The sequence below is a fragment of the Geotrypetes seraphini genome, chromosome 6 (genome assembly GCF_902459505.1).
Source record: "Geotrypetes seraphini chromosome 6, aGeoSer1.1, whole genome shotgun sequence".
Classification (NCBI taxonomy): domain Eukaryota; kingdom Metazoa; phylum Chordata; class Amphibia; order Gymnophiona; family Dermophiidae; genus Geotrypetes; species Geotrypetes seraphini.
In genome coordinates, this window is record NC_047089.1 from 2,064,458 (window position 1) to 2,083,978 (window position 19,521).

Genomic DNA, 19,521 nt, shown 5'->3' on the forward strand with positions numbered 1-19,521 from the left:
TTCATCAGAACTCAGAAGTGAGCTGAGATGCACAAGTAACATTTCACAAATGCTTTGCCTCATTCCCACAACCTAAAAATTTAGCTGAGCCTGAGGATCCTTAAAGGTGGGCAGAAAGTGGAAATGCTGATCCACATAAGAACATAAGAAAAGCCAGACTGAAGCCAAATTATTAGCAAAGTTGTTACTTGATTTGATTGCTGAGCCTCAAGTAGGGTTTGTAAAAGGACGAACGGCAGTTAAGAATATTCAATCAATTTTATATTCTTTAGAGTGGGTTTGTCATAAGAATCTGCCATCATTGTTCATTAATGCTGAGAAAGCATTTGATAGGGTTAGATGAGAATTTTTATTTGCAGTCTTAACTAAATATGGTATTACAGGATATTTTCAGGAGGCTATTGGGACACTTTATTCAGACATACAGGCTAGAGCAGTGGTTCCCATCCCTGTCCTGGGGGACCACCAGCCAGTCTGGTTTTCAATATATCCCTAATGAATATGCATGAGAGAGATTTGCATATAATGGAAGTGACAGGTTACATTCCTGTCACTTCCATTATATGCAAATCTCTCTCAAGCATATTCATTAGGGATATATTGAAAACCAGACTGGCTGGTGGTTCCCCATGACAGGGTTGGGAACCACTGGGCTAGAGGATTTGTGAATTGATATTATTTGGAATTTTTTACTGTGGGTCAAGGGACGAGGCAAGGATGTCCTTTGTCTCCGTTACTTTTTGTATTGACCCTGGACCCATTGATTCATGAGATTTTGACTAATCCAGATATTATCGGAGTGGATATCAGGTCTTCTGCTTTTAAAATCGTTGCTTTTGCCGATGATATTTTTGTGCATTTAACAAATCCTAGGATATCATTACAGTCCTTATTGGAAAGTTTTGCTGAGTCTGGTGATTTTTCAGGATTTAAATTAAATCTGAAGCTATGGCTACAAATGATAGCTTACACATACAGTGGGGTCCTGATTTTCCACTAAGATGGATGGAAGATCAATTTAAATACTTGGGTATTCATATTCCGGTAGATTCTAAATTTTTATATAAATAGAATTTCCAGATTTAATGAGTCATACAAAACAGATTGTTGAAATGGCAGTCTTTACCTTTATCCCTAGGTGGACATTTAGCTCTTTTTAAAATGGTTCTTTTCCCCAAATGGTTATATACTTTTCAGATGCTTCCCCTGGAATTGACAAGTAGAGATTAGCGGAAATTAAGAACTGCAATTACTAAATTTAGTTGGGCGGAGAAAAAGCCAAAATTATCTTTTGATATTTTATTAGGATCAGGGAAGAGGGATGGTATGGGACTCCCTGATCTCCATATCTATGGGAAGGCTTGTTTATTAAGACATATTAGGGATTGGGTTCTGGATGATGTTTTATTTATGAAAAAGCTTTTTATCATCCTTTTCATTTATTATCTCTTTTTCAGGTACGTCAGTCTAAATTACCGGTTCATTTAAGATATAGTTCTATTTTAACTCTAATGAGGTCGGTTTGGGGTAATTTAGTTAAATTATGGGGTTACAATCCACGTATAACTGATATGTTACCTATTCCAGGTAATGATGACATCTAGGATTTTTAGAAATTGGGGGTTTAAGAGAGTTTATTATTTAGCACAGGCATTGGATGAGACAGGGAAGATAAGGAGTTTCCCTGACCTTTCCTGGGTCCTTATATGCAATTGTTGAATTATTGGAATAAATTACGGAGATCGAATCTTTCATGTGGAGCTCGTGATAGAATTCTATCTTTTTTAATCAATGTGAAGAGGTGCCTATTTCAGTATCTTTATTACATAAATGGTGGTGGAATTCACTTCCAACTCGTACATATGGAAAAATTTTACAAAATTGGAGTAAAGAGTTGGGAATTCAGATTTCACTTCTTGATTTTAGACAAGCTATTAATAGATTACCAAAAATTATTAAGGGTTCTGTTTGGAGGGAATATATTTATAGAGTCTTACATAGGGCTTATTTCTCTGAAATTCAAGCTTTTCATGCGGCTTTGGTAAATTCCCCAATTTGTATTAAATGTGATAAGGATCTTGACACATTATCTCATGCTTTTTGGCTGTACCCTTTAATTAAGTCTTTCTGGTCTGCCATCCTATTATATTTGGGTTCTTTAAGGGATAGTCCTGTTGTGGGCTCTCCAAGCGGAGTTATTTTTGGTAAGGCAGCTACTTGGGGGGAATTTGGTCAAGGGAGATGCCTTTTATTTCAGAAGGCTTGTATGATTGGGCATAAATGTATTATGCAATATTGGTTACAGAAAGAATTTCTAAGTTTTTGGCATTGGAGGAGCCAGTTGCATCGTTTACTTTTATTTCAGATCTGGGAGGTGCGGTGATCTCCTAGACGAACTCGTCTTTTTATGAGGACTTGGGATCCCTATATTCAAAAACTTTCACCTAAAGCAAGAAGTTTAATTCTCAATGAATTACATTGAAGCTATGGTTGTATGAATTGCATTTCAGATCTTGGGCTGTTGATTTTTTTCTGTCACCTTTCATCTGGGGAAGGGGAAGGGAAAAGAGGATGGAGGGAATGGGGAATGGGATGGAGGGGATAATAAAATGGGTTGGAAGGAGGGGTGATGGGGAGGGAAGAAGGGAGAAGGGAAGGGGAGAGAGGAGGTGATAATGAGGGATTATGGTATAATATAAGATAGTATAATATAAGATGATTGAAGGAATGATAATATTATTTGATAATATGTATTATACGGAATATAATTTTTAAATATGTGAATTTATTTGTAAGGAATATATTTATATATTATCTGAATGTATTTTCTTTTGTTCCTACAAGAAAAATGTTTTGAAAAAAAAATAAAGAATAGCTATACTGGGTCAGCCCAATGGTCCATCAAGCCCAGTGGCCCGTTCTCACGGTGGCAATCCAGGTCACTAGTATCTGGCCTAAACCCAAGGAGGTGCTTCTCTTTAAGGTCCCCATGTAATGAGACAGTGTGTCACTCCATGGTAAGATTACTGAAGAAAGAAACAATATCACTCCCTAGTGAGATCCATGAAGAAAGAGACAGTGTCATTCCCTAGTGAGATTCCTTGGTATGGAGGCAGTGTCATACCAAGGTGAGATCCCTGAAGAAAGAGAGAGTGTCACTCCCTAGTGAGATTCCTTGGTAAGGAGGTAGTGTGTCACTCCCTGGTGAGATCCTTGAAGAAAGAGACAGTGTCACTCCCTAGTGAGATTCCTTGGTAAGGAAGCAGTGTGTCACTCCCTAGTGAGATTCCTTGGTAAGGAGGTAGTGTGTCACTCCCTGGTGAGATCCCTGAAGAAAGAGACAATGTCACTCCCTAGTGATATTCCTTGGTAAGGAGACAGTATCACTCCCTGGTGAGATCCCTGAAGAAAGAGACAGTGTCACTCCCTAGTGAGATTCCTTGTTATGGAGGCACTGTGTCACTCCCTAGTGAGATTCCTTGGTGTTGAGGCAGTGTGTCACTCCCTGGTGAGATCCCTGAAGAAAGAGACAATGTCACTCCCTAGTGAGATTCCTTGGTAAGGAGATAGTATCACTCCCTAGTGAGATCCCTGAAGAAATAGACAGTGTCACTCCCTAGTGAGATTCATTGGTATGGAGGCAGTGTGTCACTCCCTGGTGAGATCCCTGAAGATAGAGACAGTGTCACTCCCTAGTGAGATTCCTTGGTAAGGAGACAGTGTAACTCCCTGGTGAGATCCCTGAAGAAAGAGACAGTGTCACTCCCTATTGAGATTCCTTGGTAAGGAGACAGTGTAACTCCCTGGTGAGATCCCTGAAGAAAGAGACAATGTCACTCCCAAGTGAGATTCTTTGGTAAGGAAACAGTATCCTCCCTGGTGAGATCCCTGACGAAAGAGACAGTGTCACTCCCTAGTGAGATTCCTTGGTAAGGAGACAGTATCACTCCCTAGTGAGATCCCTGAAGAAAGAGACAGTGTCACTCCCTAGTGAGATTCCTTGGTAAGGAGACAGTATCACTCCCTGGTGAGATCCCTGAAGAAAGAGGCAATGTTACTCCCTAGTGAGATTCCTTGGTGTTGAGGCAGTGTGTCACTCCCTGGTGAGATCTCTGAAGAAAGAGACAGTATCATTCCCTAGTGTGATTCCTTGGTAAGGAGACAGTATCACTCCCTAGTGAGATCCCTGAAGAAAGAGACAATGTCACTCCCTAGTGAGATTCCTTGGTGTTGAGGCAGTGTGTCACTCCCTGGTGAGATCCCTGAAGAAAGAGACAGTGTCACTCCCTAGTGAGATTCCTTGGTAAGGAGACGGTATCACTCCCTGGTGAGATGCTTGAAGAAAGAGACAGTATTACTCCCTAGTGAGATTCCTTGGTAAGGAGACAGTATCACTCCCTGGTGAGATTCCTGAAGTAAGAGACAGTGTCACTCCCTAGTGAGATTCCTTGGTAAGGAGACAGTATCACTCCCTGGTGAGATTCCTGAAGAAAGAGACAGTGTCACTACCTAGTGAGATTCCTTGGTAAGGAGACAGTATCACTCCCTAGTGAAATCCCTGAAGAAAGAGACAGTGTCACTCCCTAGTGAGATTCCTTGGTAAGGAGACACTATCACTCCCTGGTAAGATCCCTGAAGAAAGAGACAGTATCACTCCCTAGTGAGATTCCTTGGTAAGGAGACAGTATCACTCCCTAGTGAGATCCCTGAAGAAAGAGACAATGTCACTCCCTAGTGAGATTCCTTGGTGTTGAGGCAGTGTGTCACTCCCTGGTGAGATCCCTGAAGAAAGAGACAGTGTCACTCCCTAGTGAGATTCCTTGGTAAGGAAACGGTATCACTCCCTGGTGAGATGCTTGAAGAAAGAGACAGTATTACTCCCTAGTGAGATTCCTTGGTAAGGAGACAGTATCACTCCCTGGTGAGATTCCTGAAGTAAGAGACAGTGTCACTCCCTAGTGAGATTCCTTGGTAAGGAAACAGTATCACTCCCTGGTGAGATGCCTGAAGAAAGAGACAGTATCACTCCCTAGTGAGATTCCTTGGTAAGGAGACACTATCACTCCCTGGTGAGATCCCTGAAGAAAGAGACAGTGTCACTCCCTAGTGAGATTCCTTGGTAAGGAGACAGTATCACTCCCTGGTGAGATGCCTGAAGAAAGAGACAGTATCACTCCCTAGTGAGATTCCTTGGTAAGGAGACAGTATCACTCCCTAGTGAGATTCCTTGGTAAGGAGACAGTATCACTCCCTGGTAAGATTCCTGAAGAAAGAGACAGTGTCACTCCCTAGTGAGATTCCTTGGTAAGGAGACAGTATCACTCCCTGGTGAGATTCCTGAAGAAAGAGACAGTGTCATTCCCTAGTTAGATTCCTTGGTAAGGAGACACTATCACTCCCTGGTTAGATCCCTGAAGAAAGAGACAGTGTCACTCCATAGTGAGATTCCATGGTATGTTGGCAGTGTGTCACTCCCTGGTGAGATCCCTGAAGAAAAAGACAGTGCTACTCTCTAGTGAGACTCCTTGGTAAGGAGACAGTATCACTCCCTGGCTGATATCCCTGAAGAAAGAGACAATGTCACTCCCTAGTGAGATTCCTTGGTGTTGAGGCAGTGTGTCACTCCCTGGTGAGATCCCTGAAGAAAGAGACAGTGTCACTGCCTAGTGAGATTCCTTGGTAAGGAGACAGTATCACTCCCTGGTGAGATCCCTGAAGAAAGAGACAGTGTCACTCCCTAGTGAGATTCCTTGGTAAGGAGACAGTATCACTCCCTGGTGAGATGCCTGAAGAAAGAGACAGTATCACTCCCTAGTGAGATTCCTTGGTAAGGAGACACTATCACTCCCTGGTGAGATCCCTGAAGAAAGAGACAGTGTCACTCCCTAGTGAGATTCCTTGGTAAGGAGACAGTATCACTCCCTGGTGAGATGCCTGAAGAAAGAGACAGTATCACTCCCTAGTGAGATTCCTTGGTAAGGAGACAGTATCACTCCCTAGTGAGATTCCTTGGTAAGGAGACAGTATCACTCCCTGGTAAGATTCCTGAAGAAAGAGACAGTGTCACTCCCTAGTGAGATTCCTTGGTAAGGAGACAGTATCACTCCCTGGTGAGATTCCTGAAGAAAGAGACAGTGTCATTCCCTAGTTAGATTCCTTGGTAAGGAGACACTATCACTCCCTGGTTAGATCCCTGAAGAAAGAGACAGTGTCACTCCATAGTGAGATTCCATGGTATGTTGGCAGTGTGTCACTCCCTGGTGAGATCCCTGAAGAAAAAGACAGTGCTACTCTCTAGTGAGACTCCTTGGTAAGGAGACAGTATCACTCCCTGGCTGATATCCCTGAAGAAAGAGACAATGTCACTCCCTAGTGAGATTCCTTGGTGTTGAGGCAGTGTGTCACTCCCTGGTGAGATCCCTGAAGAAAGAGACAGTGTCACTGCCTAGTGAGATTCCTTGGTAAGGAGACAGTATCACTCCCTGGTGAGATCCCTGAAGAAAGAGACAGTGTCACTCCCTAGTGAGATTCCTTGGTAAGGAGACAGTATCACTCCCTGGTGAGATGCCTGAAGAAAGAGACAGTATCACTCCCTAGTGAGATTCCTTGGTAAGGAGACACTATCACTCCCTGGTGAGATCCCTGAAGAAAGAGACAGTGTCACTCCCTAGTGAGATTCCTTGGTAAGGAGACAGTATCACTCCCTGGTGAGATGCCTGAAGAAAGAGACAGTATCACTCCCTAGTGAGATTCCTTGGTAAGGAGACAGTATCACTCCCTAGTGAGATTCCTTGGTAAGGAGACAGTATCACTCCCTGGTAAGATTCCTGAAGAAAGAGACAGTGTCACTCCCTAGTGAGATTCCTTGGTAAGGAGACAGTATCACTCCCTGGTGAGATTCCTGAAGAAAGAGACAGTGTCATTCCCTAGTTAGATTCCTTGGTAAGGAGACACTATCACTCCCTGGTTAGATCCCTGAAGAAAGAGACAGTGTCACTCCATAGTGAGATTCCATGGTATGTTGGCAGTGTGTCACTCCCTGGTGAGATCCCTGAAGAAAAAGACAGTGCTACTCTCTAGTGAGACTCCTTGGTAAGGAGACAGTATCACTCCCTGGCTGATATCCCTGAAGAAAGAGACAATGTCACTCCCTAGTGAGATTCCTTGGTGTTGAGGCAGTGTGTCACTCCCTGGTGAGATCCCTGAAGAAAGAGACAGTGTCACTGCCTAGTGAGATTCCTTGGTAAGGAGACAGTATCACTCCCTGGTGAGATCCCTGAAGAAAGAGACAGTGTCACTCCCTAGTGAGATTCCTTGGTAAGGGGGCAGTTTGTTACTTTGTAGAAAAACCCTGTGTAATGAGACAATTTGTCATTCTTTGATGAGATCCCTATGTAATGAGACAGTATGCCACTGTGTGGTGAGACACCCAAATAATGAGACAATGGGGCTCATTTTTAAAACAGAAAGATATTTAAAAAATGGCATAAAGCAGCACTTGGACATTTTAATCACCAAAACGTCCAAGTGCCAATTTTCACAACTGACTCTTTAGACGTTTTGCTGGTCATTTCCCTCCAGAAGGACTAAATTTTAAAAGGTCGTGTTAGGGGCATGTTTTGGATAGGATGAGGGTGATCTTAGGACCTGGACGTGATTGCCGAGATAATGAAATATTTTTGAAGATGTCCAGGGCATTATTTAGACGTTCAGGGCCAAAAAGGTATCCAAACTGACCAAATGATCACTGGATGCATGAAGACATGCTCCCCCAGTAGTGAATGACCCCCTCTGACCGTGAAACAGTATATACCAGCCTCTATGACTGCTGCAGTTATGGGAAATCCTAGTAGAGCCCCAAAACTAAAAACGGAGTGCTCTAATCTCCATTGGGAAATCCTAGAGCAGTAAGCAGGGTCTGGAGTTGCCTGGTGGGCGTTGTAGTGAACCACGCCCATAACTCACTCTGCCCACTACTTTACTGCCATATAGGTGCAGCCAAAAGGACTATTGGGGTGGAAGACAGGTGGGTATAGTAGGTTTTGGGGAGTTTTGTAGGGCTCACTATACACTATAAGGGGGATATGGTGAAATATGTACCTGGTACCCTTTATGTGAAGTTCACAGTAGTGCCCTCTAAGGCAGTGTTCCCAACCCTGTCCTGGAGGACCACCAGCCAGTCAGGTTTTGGGGATAACCCTAATGAATATGCATGAGAGAGATTTGCATATAATGGAGGTGAGAGGCATGCAGATCTGCTCCATGCATATTTATTAGGGCTATCCTGAAAACCTGACTGGCTGGTGGTCCTCCAGGACAGGGTTGGGAACCACTGCTCTAAGGTGCCCCACTGCTCTGTTGGGATGTCTCTGTGGCCAGTCTATTGAAATGCAGGCCCCTGCCACATCCAAAGAAGCTTTCATTTTCAATAATGACCAAAAAAGATAGATCTACTAAGGGCCAGAACATCTAGATGAGTCATTAAAAAAATAAATAAAGATAGACACCTTGCGGTTTTGAAAATGGTCGTTTTCCCGACTCAACTTTTGGACGTCCTCGTGGAAACGTGCAAAGTCGGACTTAGACGACATCGAAAATGCCCCTCCACATGACCCTTTCTGGTGAGACTCCAGCGTAATGAGTCTGTGTCATTCTCTGGTGAGATCCCTGAGTAATGAGACAGTGTGTCTCTCTCTCTCTGGTGAGATCTTTGGGCAATGAGACAACGGGGCTCATTTTCAAAGCACTTAGACACACAAAGTACCATAGAAACCTAAGTGTGTCTAATTGAGAAAGACATAGAAGCCACTGCTTGTCCTGGATCGGTAGCATGGAATGTTGCTACTCCTTGGGTTTTGGCCAAGTACTAGGGACCTGGATTGGCCACTGAGCTATTATGTTCTTATGTAAATGGGTCTCAATGTGCCACTCTCTGGTGAGATCCCTGGGCAATAAGACAGTGTGTTATTGTCTGGTAAGACCCCCGGGTAATAAAGCAGTCTGTCACTCTCTGTGAGAATTTGAGGATCTCTACCCATGCTGTACATCTGTTTCTCTGTGCAGGGGATTCAGTGTACGTTTATGCTCTTGGTGAGACGCCGGCAGTGAAGAAGAGGTTGTGGACCTTGCCTCCAGGCTGCTCAGCTACAGCTCGCTGGATGGAGAAGTATTACTGCTTCCAGAATGTGAGCTTCACCCGCTTCAACCCCGTCTCCTTTGAGATTCCTCGTGGCTACCCCCTAGACCTACGGGACTACTTCATCCACTGTCCTGGCAGAGGTAAGCTTCAACAGTGACCTGGCAAGAGCTCAGGCTCTCCCTCCTGAACTAGAGAGGGATTACAGCATATGCAAATTAGGTGGCGTCACCCAAAACATTTAAGAGGAACCCTGTCAGTTGGGTGAAAGGTCATTGCACTGATGCCACCACCCAGGAGGCCTTTTTCTTTATCCTGCCCACCCAGTGACATAATATGGGGAGGTGCCATCATCATGGGGGCGCTGGCAACTGTTCACCCCCCCCCCCCCCGGTACTTCTTTAAAATGTTCGTCAATGCGAGCAATTACTCTAGTCTACTGCTCATACTGGCCTGGCTCCCTCTGAAATCACTTCCGGGTTGCAGAGGCAGGAAGTGACGTCAAAGGGAAAGCTAGCGCAAACAGCAGGCTGAAGAAGCTGCTTGCGCTGGCAAAGATTTTAAGAGGTCCAGGGGTGGGAAGGGAGAGCACAAGTGGGGTGGAGAGGAGAGCGCGGGGAGCCACTGTGCCCACCCCATGTGCGTTGCATCTTTCCTACTGCTGCCCCCTATCTGCTGACTCTCCTTTTGCCCTGGGTAGGCTCCCAGCCTGGCACACTTTGCAGATGAAAGAAGCACTGTCAGCTGATTCAAACTTAGTGGAAGCCCTCTGGAACCAGGAAATTAGCCAGAGAACCTGAACGTAACTCCTTTTGGCTACAGACCTCCAGTTTTACATCCATAGCTTTCAGTGGAAGTAAAACCCGGATGTCTCAATCCGTCCTCCTTTCAGGTGAAGGGATGATGAAGGTGATGTAATTATGCCTGCAGCTAGGGGATGTTTAAACAATGATGTGTGTGTTTGGGGGGTTCCAACTGGGCACATTTGAGGGTTCATTCTGCCCTGAGAATGGAGAGCCTGTAAAGTGAATTTTAGAGAAAAACTCCCTCAGCGAAAGTCACTGGTTGCTGTCAAGATTTTAAATAGTGGTAGGACTAGGGAATAGTTCTTAAATCTAACTGGTAGATATAAAACTGTTATTTTAGTCAACACACGTTTCTGCTGTGGAATTTGTTGCTGAGGCATGTGGCCAAAATTAAAAGTCTAGCTGGATTAACAAAGGATTGGATACATTTTGGAAGGACAGAGCCATTCACAGGTAGATCTGGGGCTGACTGACCCCTCTGACTTCTGGGAATATTGAGAACAGGAAAGGGATATTATGGATACTCCCAAAACACCCAGACTGACCATGTTCTGAGAGAGGATTCTGGTTTTCTTATTTAATGTTGACATTTCTTTTCTTGCAGGTCACATTTTTGAAGTCCGGAGAAATTACACCTTCTTGTCATACAAGGATCGATGTAGTAACAGGTCCTTCGACGCCTTCAGCTCAGATGACTCCGGCAGGACCTATGGATTCCGAGGTGAGGCGGCCATGACATGTGAGGCCTTCATTACTCATTTCCTGGGAGATTCATGTCCACCTTGGCTCAGTCCTTTCTTCTTCTTCTTCACTCTCCCCCTAATTTTCAGACTTCAGACTATGATTTCATCCAACTGATTTACCACCACGACTACTTAGCATTTCTAAAGTGCTGCCAGATGTAAGCAACGCTGTATATTTAAACATGTAAGCGACAACCCCTGCTTAGGGTTAACAGATTTTATGTCAGTAAAATCCGGATCCCCTAGACCTGCCCCCAGCCAGTCCCGCCCCGATGCCTGTTCGTCAGGCAGAAAGGCATCCGCGCATGCAACGCCACCACCACGTTGCATCCAAGCATGCACGGACATCCCCTTTCAACGCGATTACTTTATGATATATTGCTTATTGGGACAAAGGTCTGCACCGTGTTCAGAATATCTACAACGAATGTGCACGAGATACAGTAGCTTATGAATGTAGACAACTTGGCTGGCTGGACGTGTCCCCAAGACTGTACTGAGAATCCCTGGCCAATAGCAATAAGAATCTGGAGGTATTTAGAGATCGACCAAATACAAAAGATCTCAAAATGTGTACTTTGGTGAAAATAGGGGAAAAGGGAGATTTGATAGAAATATTTAAATACTTACGTGGCAGAAATGCGCATGAGGCGAGTCTTAATTGAAAGGAAACTCTGGAATGAGGGAGCATAGGATGAAGGTGAAAGGGGACAGATTTAGAAGTAACCTCAGAAAATACTTTTTCATGGAACGGCCTCCTGGTGAAGATAGTGGACACAAAATCTGTATCTGAATTGAAGGAAGCGTGACACAGGTCCACAAGATCTTTAAGAGAGAGGAGTAGTTGGTCTGGATGGGCAGACTGGTCTTTAGCTGCATCAAGAACAACACTTACAAGGACAGGGCTGCTGAGAAATAGGTATCAATGTAGATGTTTATTGGTGACTTTTGTGTTTTCTGACGCTGTCTCCCTGAAGGGGGTCTCGCTTCTTCCCATGGTTGACCTCTCTCTCCCCTCAGGTGGCTACTTCTTCCGCACAGACACCAAACGGGATGGTTGGCATGCTTGGCCCCTCAGCCACAACTGGAAAGAACTTAAGGGGAAAGTAGATGCGGCTTTTACCTGGGAAAATAAGATGTATTTCATTCAGGTAATTATTCTCTCTTTATACAGGTGACTACTGCTACTATTTATTATTTCTATAGTGCTACTAGACGCACGCAGCGCTGTACATTTGACCAGAAGTTTCCTTTTCAGGATTAGGGTCTTCTTGCCAATCTACACTCCCCTTCTATGGCCACTGCTCTCCACCCAAGTGCCCATTTCCATTCTCATTGATGTATTTAAAATACTTCTAGTGTGCCCATTCCCAGGTCTAGGTGAGGTACCGGGAAATAAATACAATATTATAAGAATAGCCATATCGGGTCAGACCAAGAGTCCATCCAACAGAGGCCCATCCTGGCAGAAACCCAAATGGCAGCAACATTTCATGCTATTGATCCCAGGGTAAGTAGCTTCCAAGAAAAAGATCTGGATATCATTGTAGACAGTATGCTGAAACCTTCCATTCAATGTATGGTGGCGGCCAAATGCTCCTGTATCGCTCCTGTAATGCTCCTGTATCGCTCCATGGTGTGATCTCATCTAGAGTATTGCATTCAATTCTGGTCTCCTTATCTCAAGAAAGATATAGTGGTGCTAGAAAAGGTTCAAAGAAGAGTGACCAAGATGGTAAAGGGGATGGAACTCCTCTCGTATAAGGAAAGACCAAAACAGTTAGGGCTCTTCAGCTTGGAAAAGAGGTGGCTGAGGGGAGATATGATTGAAGTCTGCAAAATCCTGAGTGGAGTAGAACAAGTGGATCGATTTTTCACTTCATCAAAAATTACAAAGACTAGGGGACACTCGGTGAAACTGCAGGGAAATATTTTTAAAACCAATAGGGGGAAATATTTTTTTCACTCAGAGAATAGTTAAGCTCTGGAACGTGCTGCCAGAGGTTGTGGTAAAAGTGGATAGTGTAGCTGGTTTTAAGAAAGGTTTTGGGGGTCGCGCGCGCGCGCTATGGTGCAGAGCGGTCGCTGATCGGTTTGGCTCCTCTGCGGACTTCCTAAGCCCGACCTCTAATCTATTAAAAATTTCATCTGAATTGACTCTGACTGCGGTGGTTTATACTTGAATATGCTTCCACTCAGTTTGAGAGGAGTAGATGAAATCATGGCATCTAAAGCATTGAGAAAAGAAAAGGATAAACTCAGAAGCAGAGAAGATACAATGGCGGTGGATTCAGCATCGGCTTTGTCGTCTTTTCAATGTACTCAGTCGGGAAGTACATGGATGGTGGCAGAGATCATGGTGGAGATTTCTACTACGGTTGAGGCATCCCTAGATCTTAAATTAAAGCCATTATTGGACAAAATTGCTGAAGTGAGGAATCGTGTTGCTGGATTGAGTCGGGATATGGTGGCGATTGGACAACGAATAGATGTACTGGAGATGGACGTGGCTACGGTTACATCGGAGAACCAGAGACTAACTAAGATCTATAAACAACTCGAGGAAAAAGTAGATGATTTGGAAAATAGGAGCAGAAGGAGAAATCTGAGGTTAATTGGCTTACTGGAGTCTATTATAGACAAAGACTTGCGGGGATTTTTGGAAACCTGGCTTAATACCCAGCTGGAACTATCTCAGGTTGCTGGCCCCTTTAGAGTGGAAAGGGCTCACAGATTGGGGGCTCGGAGAGAGGTAAATCAACAGCCTCGTGTGGTCATTTTATGCTTGCTTAATTATTTCCACAAAGAGCTGATCATGAGAGAAATTAGAATATCAGTCACAATGTATTTTGTGCTTTCAAGACTATTCAAGTGTTGTGGGATCTCAAAGAAAAGCTTTTTCTTCAATTTGTACAAGTTTAGCTCAGGCTAAAGTCCAATTTGCTTTATTATATTTGGCAAAATTGAGATTAAATTATATGGGCAAACAACAATTTTTTTTCAGCCCCGTCTTAAACACTTAAATTCATTACTTTACATAATATTTTAAAAGAAGAGGAACTGAAGAATAAGGATGGTTGTTAAAATTCATATATTTTTTGAATTAATATTTTATTTTAATTAACTTTGTGAATAATTTTATTTTTGATATGAAGTTGAAAGACTGTTGGAATGTTTTTATTCAAAACAAAAAGTTTGTTCCACATTCTGAGCGCGGGGAACGTTGATGTTGCTGCAAATCGGCTGTACTTTGGAAAACGGCCCCTTTGCGTAACGGCTCAGAATCTGAAGGAAAACACATTGACTTTGTTCCAGTATGCTTCAAGTGAAGGTGGAGCAGTTGTGCCAAAGTTATACAGTAGCTTTGGAGTTGTAATATTATGTGACAGCATTCTACTGAATTGTGATTTTTGAAATGTGATTTTTGGTTACTTGATGAATTTGTTCTAAATTACATAGAATTGAATACTTGTTATGATATGATTGAATTTATATGTTTGAAGCTATATGCATGGTTTTGAGTTTATAGAGCTAGTTTGTTCGATGTTATAATGATGACGTGTGCACTTGGGGTACTTTAGATGAATTGATTGTTGGAAATGTATACATGGGTTAATTTGGATGAATGGAATTCTTACTACAATTTAAGGATGGATTTTATTTTATCTATCTTACAGTATTTATTATATATCATTATATCATTATATATATATTTTATCTATATTCATTTATATTATTTATTAAGGGTTAATATAATGTATTGTTATGTTATTTTTAAAATTCATTATTTCTATATATAATTAATTTTAATTTTATTTATGAAATTTTTAAACAGATTAATCAAACGTGTTATTTTTATGGTATGACATCTTTAGATTGGGTGATGATGCTTATATGTTATTTTGGAGGTTGGGCTTGGGGAGGGGTGAGGGTACATAGAGATGGCCCTGGACATTAGATTTGTCTTTAGTCAAGGTATGGGATTAAATTTAGGGGGATTTATATGGGGGGGATGGGAGGGGAAGCTAGGTTGAAATTTGGGGTTGGACTGTTGGGGTGGTTGGGGGTGGAGAATTATGTTTTTGTGGAGGTTTAGCGGGATGGTTTGGATTATTAAAGATTTGAAGGTAATGGGGGGGGGGAAGGGCGGTTTGGATGGAAGTTGACAAAAATTTTTATTTTTCTGTTTACTTATGGATGTGGTATGTTTTGGAGTTTATTTTTATTTGGCCTAGATGGAGACTGGTGGCTGGGACGGTTCCTTTCTTTAAATTGGATTTTTATTACTAAATTATGTAATATCTTTTTTGGTCAAGTAGTATTATAATGGTGTTGAATTTTATTACTTGGAATGTGGGAGGTTTCTCCTCACCACTAAAAAGGAAAAAGATATTGCAAAGTTTAAATAGACATCATGCTTCAATTGTTTTTTTTTACAGGAGACTCATTTGACATTGAAGCTATTGACATTACATTCCAGTTCATTATTTTTCTTTTTCTTTATTTTCATCCAGGGTGGGGGGATTAGTTTACGGGATTAGTATTTGTTAGAGAAATCTTCTTGAATAATTTATATGTATTTTTATTTTATTCCTTTAATAAAATGTTTGAACATAAATAAAGGGGGGAGGAGGGGAAGGGGGGATTGAAAAGGGGGAAATGGGATTGGGGAATGTATAGAGGTTTGAGGTGGATAATATGGAAATATATTTTGGAGGAATAATAGAAATTTGTATGAAAATTAGTTTTGTGAATTTAATTGTTATGAGTATATTATGTATTATATTACTGTACACTTGTTTGATTCCTTCAATAAAATGTTATAAATTAATATTTATTTTACATTTTGAAATATATAAAAGGATAACTTGTTCAATATATTACAAAAAAAGAAAGGTTTGGACAAGTTCCTGAAGGAAAAGTCCATAATCTGTTATTGAGACAGACGGGGGAAGCCACTGCTTGCCCTGGATTGGTAGCATGGAATGTTGCTACTCTTTGGGTTTTAGCCAAGTACTTCTGACTTGGATTGGCCTCTGTGAAGATGGGATATTGGGTTAAATGGACAGTGTAAGGCCCAGTATCGACCCAGTAAGGTTATTCTTATATTCTCATGTTTTATTTGGATATTTAATTTTGAGAATGCCATATTTAAATGTTATCTATGTCATTGGTATGTCACCTAGATTCTTGAAATAGGTGAGTTATAATCTATCTAGGAAATGAAATGAAACCCCGAGGCTTCCTTTCTGCTACTGTTCATTCATCAGGGCAGATTTCTCTTCGTTGACTGTACTGGTATCCTCTACCATGCTTGTCTCTAATCAGAACCAAATACTGGTACCCTCTGTCCCTTGGCAGAAGACCAGCTGCCTCTCTGCCACCTGTCTCCAGTAAATCCAGTCTTTCTTTGATAGTACAATTAACTCTTTTTCTGTTTTGTTTCTCAGGGATCAAATGTCAGTATCTTCATGGCAGATCAGTTGTACACGCTGGTGCAAGGATATCCCCACCCCCTGCAAGAGGAATTGGGTATTAGAGAGTTGGATGCTGCTTTCACCTGCCCCCACTCCTCCCAGCTGTATGTAATCAAAGGTGAGCAATAGCCCTTCTACTCACCATTACTGCCTCCAGGGTTTCATAGGAAGCTCCGTTAGAAGATTTGGTGGACTTTACACAACCGTGGCATGAGTGGCACAGTTCTCAGCTAGTTCTAGGCTTCTTTGACAAAAAGTAGGCTATAACTCCCTCCCTTAAACTCAGACGGTTGGTGTTTCTTAAGAGTTCGATCCTTGTCCCACCTTAGTCATTCTTTTCCATGTTCCACTGGATTGAGACATCCAGGGTTTTCTTCCATGGCTAGCCCAAGGAGTCAGCCTAAGCCTCCTCTTAGACACAGATGACATTGGGTTACTAAGGCTGTCAGTCTGGAGCCTCTTAACAGCTGTCCTGATGCCAGCAAAACATTTTTTAACCCACAGAAATCAGGAACCTTTAAAAATGCGAGGGGGTGCTGAAAAAGCCCAACCAACCAACTTCCTAAATTCTGAGTAGCTGAAAAGAATGTTTATCTTAGTTCATTAAATGCCAATTTGCAGAAACAAAATTCTCTGTTTTGACATTGTTTCAGATTATTGATTGAACCAGATCCACGTTATTCTCGTCTTGGTTGGGCTGAGAACTTTTCAGCACCCCCTCGTACTATACTGAGAAATAAGCTGATTTAATTTGAGCAAATATGGCATGATACCCCTCCCCCATGGGTTAGGCGTGGTTAGTAAGTGGAGGGGAGGAAAGTCTGAAGTTTTGAGAACTTTTGGGAAGGTAAGGGATGGAGAACTTGGTATTTGGGGGTTCGGGAGGGATACAGAGGTGGAGGTGGTTCGATGGGATTTGGTTAAGCAACTATGGCTTTTATAATATTTTTTAAAATATAGGAAAAAAGTGGAGATCCTAATTGGCTGTTACTTATCATTGACATCTCTTTTATGCTTCCATGTCAGGTAACAAGATTCAGATGGTGGATTTGATGTCGAGCCCCCGTGTCCCAGAGCAGGAGAGAGTGATCGTGCACTCCCACGTAGACAGTGCTATGTGTAACGCAGAGGGTGTGCATATATTTAGTGGGATATATTTCTTCCAATACCCAAATGTCGTTTCACTGCTCAGTGCCACAGAGCTACCGGAAGCTCATCGGATTTCTACAGAGATTATGGAGTGCACCCAGTGAGGGTCACAGACTGTCCCATCTTTACCCCCCTCCTCTCCTTTGTGACATCCAATCTCTCTCTTCTCTTGTCTCCTTCTCATGTTGACCTCTCTAAACACTGGCAAGACTCCATGGAGCTGTTTTAAAGAACCCAATAAAGGCCTTCATGCATTAAACCTGTCTGCTTTTGTCCAAACATACAGTAATGAATATTTTCAGTATGTTTCATTCCGTGCAATACAGACAACTTGTATATAAAGAAAGCATTCATCTGTCTGGGTCACTTTTCTTTACTGAAACTAGCAGAGCAGGGAGGGTGGGACATCGATGGCAGTGACCCTTGTGCAATGTCTATTTAGAAGATGTCTCGATTGTTCAATAGGATCTAGGCAGCTCCCCTGTTTTTGGCAACCCTTTCCAGCAGAACAGAGGACAAAGAGGCAAAAAAGAGTCTTGGAAAGCAGTGATACCCCAAAGCAATCATGCTTCATGCCTGGCATCTTTAGCATTGTGGATAGGAATAAGTAGGCCAATGCCTATCAAACTAAACCTTAAGCTTATATACTGCATCTTCTCTATAAAGATAGAGCTCAACACGGTTTACAAGCATTTAAGAAAGGAAAATATAATAAGAATTAGTGGTTATATAGAGAGCAGCGGAAATTACATTTTTGAAAATGTTTTCAAAATAATTGGAAAGAGCCCAAATTATGCAGCTGGACAGGAAAGTTATTCCAAAGCTCATTAATTTCCTCAATTTTTTGATACAGATAACACCTTTTAATGAGGGGAAAGATAATTTAAGCTTTTGGATAGATCTGGTAATATCAGGATAGAGGAAGAGTGCCATGCAAGTTGCACGACCTGGTTGGGTTTCTACATTTATTTTCTGGTTAGCTTTCTCAGTATCCCACGATCCCTTTATCCCTCAGAGACTGGATGGATTCCTGAGGGATAAAGGGATCGTGGGATACTGAGAAAGCTAACCAGAAAATAAATGTAGAAACCCAACCAGGTCGTGCAGGTGCAAGACCGGGGGGCTAGGACTTTGACAGGAAGATAGGACTCAATTAGGAAACCAAGGAGGCATGGGGGCCCCTTCTGGTGATTTAGACAGGTCGTGACCTGTTTGGGCCGCCGCGGGAGCGGACTGCTGGGCAGGATGGACCTATGGTCTGACCCGGCGGAGGCACTGCTTATGTTCTTATGTTTAAATGTTAGGCCCCAGTGAAGTTTTAACAACATGGTCCAATTTGCTCTTTGCAAAGATCAACCTAGCTGCAGTATTCTGGCCACAACCTCCCTCTAGCGGCTACAGAAGGCACGCAACCGCTGAGTCCTTGACAGGAAGTGTTTTCAAGTTTAAAAAACAAATTGTCATCTTCAGGGCTGTCGATCATTAACAATCAAGTACAGAGAATGATTTATAGGTCTGCAATTTCAAGTCTGAGGACTTTTTTAAAGAACTCAAGTCATGATGTTTGATTGCTCTTTAGTTTGTTTGTCTGTTTGCTTTATTTTTTATTTTTTTAAATTTCTATTCCGTTCTCCCTGGGGAGCTCAGAACTGTTTACATGAATTTATTCAGGTCCTCAAGCATCTTCCCTGTCTGTCCCTTTGGGCTCACAATCTATCTAATGTACCTGGGGCAATGGGGGGGTTAAGTGACTTGCCCAGGGTCACAAGGAGCAGCGTGGGATTTGAACCCACAACCTCAGGGTGCTGAGGCTGTAGCTTTAACCACAGCCCCACACACTTCCCTTTACATCTTCCAAGTTCAGCAAAAGCAAGCCTATTTCACAAAGAAAACCAGGCCTACAAGTTAAGAGATAAAAAGGTGCCATCAAAGAATATTTCCAGCGTGAGTCTCTCTTAGACATCTTCCCCAGTACAAACCAAAACAAAGCATTCATTTGTTTTATCTGTTATGACTTTGTGATTGCTAAATGCACCTTTTACCCCTCAGGCATCTCATGGACCAATCGACTCCCTCACAGACTTTGTTTTAAATGTACACAAAAACTTACATGTACATATTTTCAGTTTTTGCCTCCGTGGCACGCTTTTCAACTCTCTGCCAGTGCTTAAATCATGTTCCTCTTTTTTTGGCATTATTTCCTACACTAC

The 19,521-nt window shown here is 42.4% G+C and overlaps 1 protein-coding gene across 1 annotated transcript in view; it reads left to right on the forward strand.

Moving 5' to 3' along the window:
• The window catches only part of HPX (hemopexin), a 32,011-nt gene extending 14,441 nt beyond the window's left edge, over window positions 1–17,570 (forward strand). Inside the window, exons 6-10 of the mRNA XM_033947558.1 lie at window positions 9,064–9,279; window positions 10,547–10,663; window positions 11,706–11,836; window positions 16,136–16,280; window positions 17,189–17,570. Coding sequence (XP_033803449.1) covers window positions 9,064–9,279; window positions 10,547–10,663; window positions 11,706–11,836; window positions 16,136–16,280; window positions 17,189–17,415 — 836 coding nt within the window. The 3' untranslated portion in view covers window positions 17,416–17,570. The remainder of the gene's footprint in view (window positions 1–9,063; window positions 9,280–10,546; window positions 10,664–11,705; window positions 11,837–16,135; window positions 16,281–17,188) is intronic.
• The last annotated feature ends 1,951 nt before the right edge of the window (window positions 17,571–19,521 follow it).